At 36.9% G+C, this 12,837-nt stretch overlaps 1 protein-coding gene across 1 annotated transcript in view; it reads left to right on the top strand.

Moving 5' to 3' along the window:
* CDC27 (cell division cycle 27) overlaps window positions 1-10,075 on the top strand; it is a 76,668-nt gene extending 66,593 nt beyond the window's left edge. Inside the window, exon 18 of the mRNA XM_019637643.1 lies at window positions 8,707-10,075. Within this exon, the coding sequence (XP_019493188.1) occupies window positions 8,707-8,789 (83 nt within the window). The 3' untranslated portion in view covers window positions 8,790-10,075. The remainder of the gene's footprint in view (window positions 1-8,706) is intronic.
* The last annotated feature ends 2,762 nt before the right edge of the window (window positions 10,076-12,837 follow it).

The following is a 12,837-nucleotide window of genomic DNA, read 5'->3' as shown; positions in this document are numbered from 1 at the left end:
TTACAAAGCCTAGAAAAAGCTAAGCTCAGAAAATAATTTGCTGATATACAATTAGCTATCTTTTTGTAGCAAAAATTTATGTCCTGTGCCAGAGGTGAGCAAGAGTCTGTCTGGTACTAGTTTTGAGACCAAGGATAAAAGGATAGTTGTGGAAGGCACACATGGCAATGGTTGGCTGAGGGACAGACACTCGGCCCAGGCTTGTCCTGATTACGTATTTCCTCACAGTTACTTTCAAAGTCGTTTAGGTATTTGAAGCCTTATTACCCACCTAGTAACTTTCGGGCTTTCTCCCCCCACCCCACCCCCCACCCTCATGGAATGGGGATCAAACAACCAGAAGAGGACATACATTTTGATAAAGTAAAATGATGTTTGCTTCAAATTTCAGAAGTTACTTTGAAGGAAATTAAAAATACTAAGTACTTTGACATCCTCTTTTTTTTCTCTCTAAGCTTTTCACACATATGTATATACACACACATACACTTTTGTTGTTCAAAAGTTATGTTGTGGCATCGGATATTTTCCCCCTTGGAAATGGTTCTTAACTCTGGGATTTTAGAAGGTTGGAAATATTTTTTCAAGAGAACAATGGTACTCAAAATAATGAAAGGTGGTCCCTACTTTTTCTGTATTTCATTACTTTAAAATTTTTATTTTTTCCAAGAACTGCAAGTAACATTTGAACCATGCTGCTGTTGTACCTTAAACAAAAACTCAGTGATAACCAGTATTTAGTCTATTAAAAATGCTCTTTTTGAAGAAAAAAGTTTGGAAGTCTCTGATTAGCCAGAGTATGGTATGGGTCTTCACTGAAAAATATGGTGACCTGTTTTCTTTCTGAAAACCTGGGAAGATGCAAGTGTGGGTGTGATGTGTGTGTTCTGTTTGCATTGAAACAATGTAATTTTGTGTCTTTTTGTTTTTCCTGACCTATTTTAGAAATTGTACAGTCTGGGGGTGGGGGGAGTCTTTCCTGTTAATATATTTGCAATTCATTAAAGGATATGGAAAATCCAAATAAATTACTTTTGAAAGCAATTTATAATCAAGTTGTTAAAGGTATATAAGAGCTGTGCCACCTGTATCTTATGGTAAGGCACAGCAAAATAGTGAAAGATTACAGTTTAATGTTCTACAAAAGTCTAGGGCAATGTTTCTTTAATTTTTTGTTGTTTTTACTTAAGCCCTCTTTTAATACCTATTTTTTTAATTCACATTCTTTTTTAGTATTATTTGGAATTTCAAAATAAATATCGTGACAAAAAAATGGTAATTTTTAGGATATATATATCTTTTTCAAACTGTAGAAGCCCTTTGCCAGCAGCTGCTACTTTGCAAGTCAACTGTTTATTCTTTAATTATGTGATTTTTAAAAGAGACGCATCCCTTTTTTGTTCCAATTAAAATCTATTTTAAAAGCCAAGACCTGAAAGAAGAATATAGAAGCTAAATTTTACACTAGTTTGATATCTTAGAGGAAGTGGAGACAATTGAAGGGTTTTGTTCGAGATTAAAGAAAATGTTAGCAACAAGGAAAAACAGATGAAATGGGATAAGCTGGGCAGATCAGAGGGAACAACTCAGACTTCATAACCTTCCGTAGGACCTGCTGTTTACTATCAGCTGGACAGGGATAATTGGAAGCGTAGACCGGAAGTATTCTTTGGCTTGTTTAGCAGCTAATTAATGGTTAATGAAGGTTCAGTCTAGGTTTTATTTTTCTTTATCAGTGCAAACTTCGCTAAGTAGTGAGGTTTAATGAAATCTTGGCATGTGTACTGTGTTACTTTTTGTACAATATTTTTAATCCTTAACTCTATAAGGTAGTTATTACTCTTATTTTACAAAGAGAAAACTCAAGCTCAGCTATTAGGTGACAGAGCTGGTCACTTTTGGCATTAGAGTTCAAACCCTTTAGTTTTGGACTTCCTCTGAAAGTTTCAAATCTTGTCTAATGTTAATTGTTAGGTGTCCTCTCTAGCATTTTGCAGTTGTCTACTATGGAGTGTCATAGAAGGTCAGGTTTTATAGAGGAAACTCGATTATTAACCATAGATTCAGATTGATCAGATACGTAGTCCTTTGATGGGGCTTTGATGTGCATCCTGCCTCTCTGCTTCTCATACTGAAATTGAAAGTGTGTTACCCCCTTCTTGAGTGACTGGAATTTGCTTTAAAATAGAAAATTTTAAATCTTCCACTTTCTTTTAATTCTTACGTATTTTATTATCAATTTTCTCTATCATACACATTGTTTTTACATTCAGCACCCTCAAAATAGAATTTTCAATTTGGGGCTAAAAGCTGTATTTGAGAAGCTTCAAGTCCTCAAAAATGCATAATGCTTCACTGGACTTTGAATAAGGAAAAGAGTATTACACCAAGGACAGTGAAGTAGAATTAAGGTTTCTGATCATGTATCTTTAAAAAGCACTAAAGTGATAGCTAGGAGATATAGATTTTGCCCCTTAGTAGCTGTGTGACCCTTAAGCCTTTTTCCTATTAATACAGTGAAGATCAGATCTATCCTTAGCTCACAGACGACTGAGGATCAAACGTGTTAAATCATCAGGGACATGCTTTGCAAAATTAATGCACTGTGCAAATATGCAGTGATATTAATAGGTGGAGATGATGTTATGGAAACCGATTCACCCCAAGCAGTTGATTCCAAACCATGATCCTGCAAGAAAAGTTCACTGCAGAGCAGTAAGCTTTTAATTAGAACAGGGATTGTGTATGGCCTGCTGACCAGCCGGCCCATTGCCTGTTTTATTTTATTGGAACACAGCCATGCCCATTTGTTTACACATTGTGGTTGCGTTCCCACTTCAGTGACAGTTGAGTAGTTGCACAGAGACTGACCTACAAAGCCCTAGTCTTTACTATTTGACATTTTATATTGTGTATATATGTATATGCACACTACATGTAGTTCAGATTATACTGTACATGTAATCTGATATATTTTGCAACCCCTGCTCTAGAATTTATAGCTGTATTGTCATTATATTCTGTGACTCACCCAAATAGTGTGCTGTATGAGGTGCTAGATTCTGCTTAATACTTTGTGAGTTAACATCACTGGACAAGGTTCAACACAAGAGGAAAAATCCATCAGTAGCTCTTAGTTTCTTAATGGAAAGACTTGATTGGGTTAAGGGATTTCCTTGTATATAATGGCACTCCTTAAACTTCCTGCCAGTTTGTAGCACTTACACCAATTGATGCTACCTCTGTGCCCATAATCATTTGCATATCTTGAATAATATTAGCATGTATTTTCTAGCATTTAGGATCACTTTGATACAGGAATAATCTCATTTCATCTTTACAGTCTTCTAAGGTAACACATGTATTATCTGCTTTATGGAAACTAAGGCTTAGAGAAATCAAAGCATTTGCAAAAAAGTGGAAAATCTTTGCCAGGAACAACGGGGCAGAATTTTGCTTACATATATATTATTGGCCAGGATTGGGTCATGTAATCATTACTAGCTACAAGGTACGCTGGTAAATTCAGAATCTCGTAAAAGGGAGTGGGTTTGCCAGACTGGTTTAGATAAATCATGACAAATTGGGAAGAAATGTTTGCCCTTATAACAGATAAAGAACAAATACTCCTGATGTAGAAAATGTTTTTAAATTTTGAGAGGAAAAGACATGAACAGACAATTCACACACACAAAAAAATGTAAAAATGGCCCTTAAACATGAAAAGTTCAGCTTCACTCAATAAGAAATTCACATTAAAACTACATTGAGATGCAATTTCTCACCCAACAGACTGACAAAAATTCAAAATGAGTATACACTCAGCAAAGCTGTGGGAAACACACTCTCCTCCATTGGTGGTGGAAATGCAAAATGGTACAGCCCTACAAAGAGGAATTTTGTAGTATACAGCAAAATTCCATGGGCATCTACTCTTCACCTCAGCAAACACACTTCTAGGAATTTACCTGAAAGATACGCTTCAAAAGTATGAAACTACATGTGCATAAGTTGATTCATTATAGCATTATTTGTAATTTCAAAATATTGGAAACCAAATGCCCAAGCATAGAAGATTCGTTGGATAAATTGTGGTACACAAGTACTATGCATCTGTAAAAAAAAAAAAGGGGGGGGATTGTCTCTATGAACTATTATGAAATGGTTTTCGGGAAATGGTAAGTGAAAAGTAAAATGCAGGGCCAGCCCAGTGGCGCACTGGTTAACAGTTGGCTTGGGACGCCAGCTCTGAGCAGCAGGGCCATGGTTCGGATCCCACATGAGGGCCAGTGATGCTGCATCCTCTACAGCTAAGATGCTGAACAACAGCTCCACCTGGAACTGGCCTGCCATGAGTCGCCAGCAATGGCATAGGCTGCAGTAGAGCTGCAGTGGGCTCCGGTAAGCTACCGTGAGCGGCCAGCAGCCAACCTGAGCTGCCAAGAGCCGCTGTGAGCAGCCGTCCAGAGGCTGGCAACTGATCTGCCTCACCCGGGAAGAGCACAATGATAATACCAACATGGGCCAGTGAAGCAATGTCCTCCACAGCTAGACTGAAAAACAAAAGGACAGCAACTTGTCTGTTCCCCTTCCCTGATTCCCCAACGCTGTTCCCCTCCCCCAAGTCCCCAATAAAATCTTTAAAAAAAAAAAAAAAAGTAAAATGCAAAAGTTCATGCTACCTTTTGTGTAAGGGAAAAAAGCAAAGTAAAAACATACAACTATCTGCTTCACAAAAGGAAACATTGGAAGGATAAACCAGAAAATAGTGAAGTTGGTTACCTATAACAGGAGGAGGAATGGAGTAGAGTGGAAGGGATGGGGGGGCAGGGGGGGCGGGGAGAATGACGCTTCTCTGAGTATATTTTTACTTTTAAGAGCATATTAATATGCTACATATTTTTTTTAAACTAAGAATTGGGTGGGAGATAAAACTAAAAATCAAACTGAAATGAATTTAACTGTAGTATTTCAATGGAATACCATAACCATCCTGGAAAGGTGAGTGGAGGAGAGGATTAAGAAGAATTAATTGAAGTAACTTATGAACACAGTATTTGACTACATACCCTCAGTCTTGAACAGGGTAGGGTGTGTATTGGGGCGGTGATGGGGGATAAAAGTGCAAACAAATCCTGAATTCTAGTAGGTTTGCTTATTCTAGTGGTATGAATGAAGCAATGGGAAAGTAAGGTATATTACAGGATTGAATAAATGATTCAGTATGTTAATATCATTGGGGATCAGAGATCTCACTGTGGAAGAAGGTACATTATAAATATGGAAAAAGGAAACAAGCAAGCAAGAAACAGCTCTGTGGGGATTAATTGCAATTGAAATTGTTTTGAGCTCATGATTTCTAAAACGTATATGTATACATAGATTATGTATATGTTATGTGTATAGACATATACCTAACATGCATTATGTACACATGTATTTATATATTATATGTATATTTGTGGATATGTATGTGTACTTATGTATATATATGCATGCATTTTCAACCCTGTCCACTGAAAGGACCAAGAAGCAAAGACATCCAAATAGCAATGAGCATACTCAGAGCCAAAATCTTGGGCTGAGAGAGGGAAAGCACACATTTTATTATACCAAAAAGTAAGGAAGCGCTTAAAAAAAAAAAAGATGGAGATGTGTCACAAGACACAGGAGCCAACTTGAAAGGGATCCCACTGGCCAAACCTGAGACATTTGATCACCAAATAAGTACAATAATAAATTATAAGCCATTGGAGAAAAATAGGAATTCATGAGCTTGTACTAATAATAAATGAATGAAGCAAGAAGGAGGGAAGAAAGGGTGTTCAGGCTGCTGTAACAAAATTACCACAGGCTGGATGGTACAACATTCTCATGGTTCTGAAGGCTGTGAAGTCCAAGATGAAGGTGCCAGCAGTTTTAGTGTCTGATGAGAGCCTGCTTCCTGGTTCGTAGACGTTGGTCTTCTAGTTCTGTCCTCACATGGCGGAAGGAGGAAGGGAGCTCTCTGGGGCCTTTTTTTATAAAGGCATCAATCCCATTCATGAGGGCTCCACCCTCATGACCTAAGCACTTCCCAAGCGCCTACCGCCTAATACCATCATATTGGGGGGTGAGGATTTTAGCATGAATTTGGGGAGGATATAAACATTCAGTTCATTGCATTCTTCCTCTGGCCCCCCAAAATTCATATTCCATCCCAACAGCCCAAAAGTCTTCCCTCATTCCCATAGCAACTCAAAAGTCTGAAGTCCAAAGTCTCATCTAGTACATATTACCTAAATCAGATATGGATGAGACTTGCAGTGTGACTCATCCTGAGGCAAACTCCTCTCCAGTTGGGAACCTGTGGAACCAAACAAGTTATGTGCTTCAAAATACAGTGGTGGGACAGGCATAGAATAGATATGCTCATCCTAAATGGGAAAATAGGGAAAAAAGGGAAAGAAAGCCCCAACGTAAATGCAAAATCTAACGGCATATTTCATTAGACCTTACAACTTGAGAATAATCCTCTTTGGCTCCATGCTCTGCCTTCCGGACCCACTGTCACTCCCATGGCCAAAAGCTGACTGGTAAACCTGGAGAGAGTGCTGGACTCATTCTGTAACCATGATAGCAAAGGTTGATACAGGCAAGAATCATCAATAGATGCTAAATCTAGGGGGAAATTTTGACGAGAAGCACTGTATTTACAAGGTGTTTTTTTAAATATATATATATTATACACACACACACACACACACACACACACACACACACACTAATTGGGGAACAGCGTATTTTTCCAGGATCCATCAGCTCCAAGTCAAGTAGTTGTTTCAATCCAGTTGTGGAGGATGCATCTCAGTGGCCCATGTGGGAATTGAACCAGCAACCCTGGCATTATGAGCACTGTGCTCTAACCAACTGAGCTAACCGGCCACCCCTACATGGTTTTAAATTGTCTGCACCGATTATTAATTGCAAAGGTGAAAAAAGAATTAGCAGTGGAGAAATTGGACAACACTTCAACTAGAGAGTCAAAATTACATCATCAATTAAGGACAGATGGATACTGTGTGCCTCCAGATGTAACATCCTAAAAGAGACACATCGCCTGTACAGTATTCCAGCCAAGAATGCATAACCTTGATTTACACAAAGGAAGCATTGAACAAATACGAAGTAAAGACTATTCTATTTTTAAAAACAAAGCAGAGGGCCGGCTGAGTGGCGCGATGGTTAAGAACTGGTTTGGGATGCCAGAAGGCCCAGGTTCAGATCCCACATATGAGGGCCAATGACACTGCCCTCCACAGCTAAGATGCTGAACAACAGCTCAACCTGGAGCTGGGCTGCGGAGAGTCGCCAGTGACGGNATCAGGAGCCTAATTTAAATTACAAATGCTTAGGATTTTATAGTTGAAGCTCACAACTTAATGAAAAATGTAGTGCTACTGTTTATTTTTAGGTTTACAAGAAGTTAGGTCAGACGCACCTCGCCCTGATGAATTTCTCTTGGGCTATGGATTTAGATCCTAAAGGAGCCAATAACCAGATTAAAGAGGCAATTGATAAGCGCTACCTTCCAGATGATGAGGAGCCAATAACCCAAGAAGAACAGATCAGTGAGTATCAGCCATAATACTCTGGTTACTCAAACCAGAGAACTAGCGAAACACCACATGAGAGTTAAGATGGACCAGATGTGTTTTTAATTTTATTTTTTTAACCATGGTATATTCTTTATACCAAATGGAATTTTAAGGAAATTTAACAGCATGATATAATAACGAAGTACATATGGAATCAGTTAACTAGCCTCAGTTCTGGTTCAAGTTTGTTGTGTGGCTTTGACAAATTCATTGCTGATTTTTACCTGGGCCTCAGTGTATGTTTGAATATGTAACTAATGCTTGCCTTATCTTTTTTGTAGGAATGTAGTGGGGGGAAGAAAGATGATAGATGTGATAGTATGTTGAAAACACAAGTGCTAAGTGAATGAATAATAAGTTTGTGCACATTTTAAGGTATTGACAGATCTTGTAGTAGTGACTTTTCAAATTCTGTGTGGCTCTGGCAAATCCAAAATCCAAATACATGGCTAATATATATATAAACTAAGGGGTTAAGAAAAGAGGAGGAAACAAAGAGTTATAGTTTAAGGCAGTGAGGACTCTGTCCCTAAATTGAGTGTATATCTTAAAATAACTAGTGAGAACGAAAACTTAATGTATCAATATTTTTTAATAAGAGAATTGAATAACTTCTGATGAGATAAAATGAGATGACTTTGTCCCAGAAAACTAAGTGAAGGGCTTTAACTAAAATTATAATACATATAGTTGCAATAATTTTTAAACTGAAGGTTATTATATTCTATATTTCTGTGGACTAGCAGAGATTATCTCCAAAATGGAGGGAATGTCAGTCTTCTTAATGCCTCAGAAAACATTCTAATTCCTAGGATAGGAATAAGGAATTCATTGGGGAGAGGCAGTTTTAGTAGTTAAAACTCTTAAAAATTAAATGCAATAAACTGATCTCAGATATTGCTGTAAAATAAGGAACTTGAATTGCACTATATTGAAGGATATCAGGATTTTTAAGGACCTTTAAGATCTCATTTCCCTGAGTATAATTTTCATTATTTGTTTTCATGAACCCATGAGAATTATTTGTCAGACACCTTACTGTAGACTTTCTGTTTTGTTTTTGTTAAAGTGGGAACAGATGAATCCCAGGAGAGCAGCATGACAGATGCGGACGATACACAACTTCACGCAGCTGAAAGTGATGAATTTTAACTTCTGGAAATCAGACTTTTACAACTGGATGTGTGGCTAGTGCTGACATGTTTCTTGTCCCTCCATATACTGAGTCTTCACTCTTGAGCCACAGTGTCGTCATCCATCACTTATACCATGAGTGTGCCACTTTCATTGGACCCTGGCTGTACACAGAATGAAAGGCAGTGCAATATTTAGCTGCTAACAAGACTGGCTCTTTCACCAGTATGAATGACAATTTAGGGGGATAGGGTGGGGAACTTTCTTTTCTTTTTTTCTTTAATCTCCCTTTGTTGGAAAGCTATCATGGATGGAAGAGTTATGTTTGATCTTGAAGGAACCATTAGCTATGGAAAATAGTGATGAACCAGAATTTCTTGGTCATTTTCCCCAAAATTTGTTTTTATTTGGTTCTGTTCCTGATAAACAGAGTGACTGACCTTCATTTCTAGGTTCTTCAAGAATGGTGTTAGCAAGTGCCAGATGGAACAATAAAAGACATTGCCTATAACAGAATAACTTGATTGCCAAGGAATGTAAATTACCTTAAACTTGCAGTGTCTCCCATAAGCAAATGTAATGGGCATACTGGGACTCGTATGTGGGAATTAAATATCCCTCCATACAGTGTACACTTATTCTTGGCAAGAATTCTAACCAAGAATTTTAATTTATTCATCTTGCTTCAAAGTGTTGATCATTGTTGTCTTGATATTGCAAACTTTAAAGTTGGTCCTTGCCATATTGCCTCTTCTTTAAGCTCTGTGGGATCACCTTTAACATTCAGAGATGATAAAGTGGTCACCCACTGAAAAGCGAAAAGTCCCTTAATAACCATTTAAGTTCACCGTAAGAATCAAAATGAGAACACTAGAGAGACTTTAAGAGATCATGATAGTGAAAGCCTTAATACAATCAGAATTGTACCATAACCTTGAATCTATGTTTGTTCAAGACAGTATCCCTTTGACGTTTCTAAGTGTTTAAGCAGGGTGCAAGAATGTGTGGTCTCCTTTGGTTGAGGTCATTTCCATTCTTTTCAGCTCTCTCTGCTTCAGATTATTTTCAGTTAATGTAAGTCACCAAAACATTTACTGAGAGTGATTGACTTTAGGATATTGGAATTTTTGAGCTGCAAAAAAAAAAAAAAAAAAGTTGTTCTTATGAAGGAGATGAGTTCTTTCCTGAGTTTGTCATAACATAAGTTGGTGTCTTTGGGGAATGGCCACAATTTTAAAGACCTAATTATGCATAATAAAATGGAAATTATTGGAATTTCACAGTAACAGATTTAAAGTCTTAAATTGTGTATTGTTTATTGTAAAGTATTGACATTTTTAGAGAAACTTTAGTTAACATTTTATTAAGTGCCAATGTCAGAATGTAACAAATTATAGTTTCTTATGAATGACAGGCCTACAGTTATTATTTTGGATTTTTTGATGAAGGACAAACTTATCTACTGGTTACCTGTATTAGTCAAGCTGTGAAAATGAGGTGGATGACAGAAGATGTGAAAAAAAATTTAGCCTATAGATGCACTAATTTTCTTACTTATAGTAGTAATAGTAGTAAGTAGTAATCACTTACTACTATAATTTTATAATTTACTACTAATCTGCTCATTTAAATTTGGATTAGATACCATTATAAATTAATTCAAATCAGAGTCCTAGATTAGGTATTGGGTGCCAGAGACATATTTAACAAAATTTCCTACCTAAATATATGTATATGTGCTGCCTAAAAAAAATAATTTATAAGAAAAAGGAAAAGTTGGGAGTAAATGAATATCATTAAAAATTCCCAAAGGCTAGCACTTGGATTCTAACAAATATTCCATTTTATTATCCATTAGTTCTGTAATATTTAATTTTATATTCTTTTATTTTTTTTAATTGGCAAATCATAAGCCAGCTGTATAACAGTATCAAAGAGTTTCATAGAAAGCTTCAACCTGAGCTCTATNAAAATATAGAAAACAGTTTCTGCCCTCAAGGAGCTTACAGTCCATTTAAAATGTTTAATTTATTTTTTTGAATAAATGTTTTAAAATTATTTTTTGACATGGTTCAAAAGTTTAAAAAGAGGAAGATTCTCCTCACACTTCACCTTCCAGCTATTTGTTTCCCCTCCTTAGAAGGAACCAGTGTTATTTCGTGTGCATCCTTCCAGAAACATGGTTTAAGTGTGTACAAGTCCATATGTAAAGGCATTTTTTTCTTTCATTCCTTACACAAACGAAAACATGTCACAAACATTGTTTGATTCCGTTTTTGTTTTTTCACTTAATATATTCCAGAGGTCACTCTCTAGTAGTACATGTAGGTAGGACTTCCTCTTTCTTTTTTATGGCTGGATATTTGACAATAGCAACACAGGAATAATGATAATGACATTAAATACTTACATAGTAGCTAAATACCATTCTAAGAATCTTACTTATATTAGCTTTTTTTTTTTTTTTTTAGAAATTTTATTGGGGAACAGTGTGTTTTTCCAGGACCCATCAGCTCCAAGTCAAGTAGTTGTCTTCAATCTACTTGTAGAGGGTGCAACTCCATGGCCCATGTGGGAACCGAACCGGCAACCTCGGTGTTATGAGCCTGTGCTCTAATCACCTGAGCTAAGCGGCTGCCCATTATATTAGCTTATTTACTCCTCTCAACAATACTATTAAATAAGTATGATTATTATTCCCATGTTGTGGAGATGGAAACTGAGGCACTGGGTGTTTAAATAACTTGCCCAATGTCACAAAATTAGCAAGTAATGGACAGGACCAGCTACTTAATTTGTGGGGTCCAGTAAAAAATGAAAGTGTGAGCCTCTTGTTCAAAAATCAGGGGGGACAGTGCTATTCAAGACACTAAAATAGAAAGATTTTCCTTCCTTTCATGGTCTCTGTCTTGATTTGTCATGGTGTGTTTTATTTGTTATTTAATGTCATCTAAGTAAAGGAAAATTCTAAGTTTAAATCATCAGCAGGAATTTTACCATCCTCATCTTGTGCAATGCCAGTTTTAAGGAGCATTTAATTCATATTTTGAATTGCTGAAATTATACAATTTGTATTTTGTTGCTTGTATCATCAGCACATGTATTTTGTTCTTATCAGAACAGTGGGAACTCTGGATGAACCAACTCAAATGTTTTTATTTCACTTCTTGATATGTGCATATTCTACTCCACTTTCAGCTTACTGATGAGTAAAGGGGGGCTGAAAGGAAAAGGAACTCTGGGTTGCCTTTTCCTCCTGTCATCATTTTCAGCATCAGTGATTGGCTAATACAGAGAGGTAACATGAGTAAGATATGATACGGTTCCTTGGTCTTTCATGTTTCTTAGAATGCATTTCCTTCTTTCTTGGTTGGAAGCAAGTTCTAGTTCAAATGGAACACACATACCTTGTGCTCACTTTGTACCTTGCTGAGCTCCCACACATCACAGGTCCACCAAAATTCTATGCTCATGGGGCATCACAAATGCTTTATGTACATGGGGTGATGAGGAACGGTGACACGTAATTGTGCTTATCTCCTCTGCTTGCTCAGGCGTTTGCTTCTGTGCCCCATTGGACTTCATGTACAAAACCCAAATTCAAGAGTAAAATTATTAAGAATTTCAAGATGGCAACAGCTGAATGTGGGGCCCTTTTGAGTGTGGGACCCTGTGTGACCACACAGGTCATATGCCCATGAAGTCAACCCTAGTGACAGTGCAGGAGTCAAATCATAATTGACTTAACCAGTCTGCTAATGAAGTGTATTTAAGTTTTATTTTCTTCATCTTTTTCTATTACAAACAATGTTTGTTAAAAAACAAACAAACCCTGAATATACAGATTATCTTAAAATTTGGAAGTAGGGAAAATACTTATTATATTTTTGTCATTTTACTTAACGTGTTCTGATATAATCTTAACTATACTCTCTGGTTGAGATTCAAGGCTTCTTCTTCATGAGCAACTCTATGATAATCATGAAATTAACAGCCTCAGATTTCCAGACTTTTCAGAGAATATATCAGTAAGATAAATTCTGGAGCATAAAATGTTGCCTGCCAC

The sequence above is a fragment of the Hipposideros armiger genome, unplaced genomic scaffold (genome assembly GCF_001890085.2).
Source record: "Hipposideros armiger isolate ML-2016 unplaced genomic scaffold, ASM189008v1 scaffold_34, whole genome shotgun sequence".
Classification (NCBI taxonomy): Eukaryota; Metazoa; Chordata; class Mammalia; order Chiroptera; family Hipposideridae; genus Hipposideros; species Hipposideros armiger.
The sequence above is the reverse complement of the archived record's forward strand: the minus strand, read 5'-3'. Positions and strand labels throughout refer to the sequence as shown.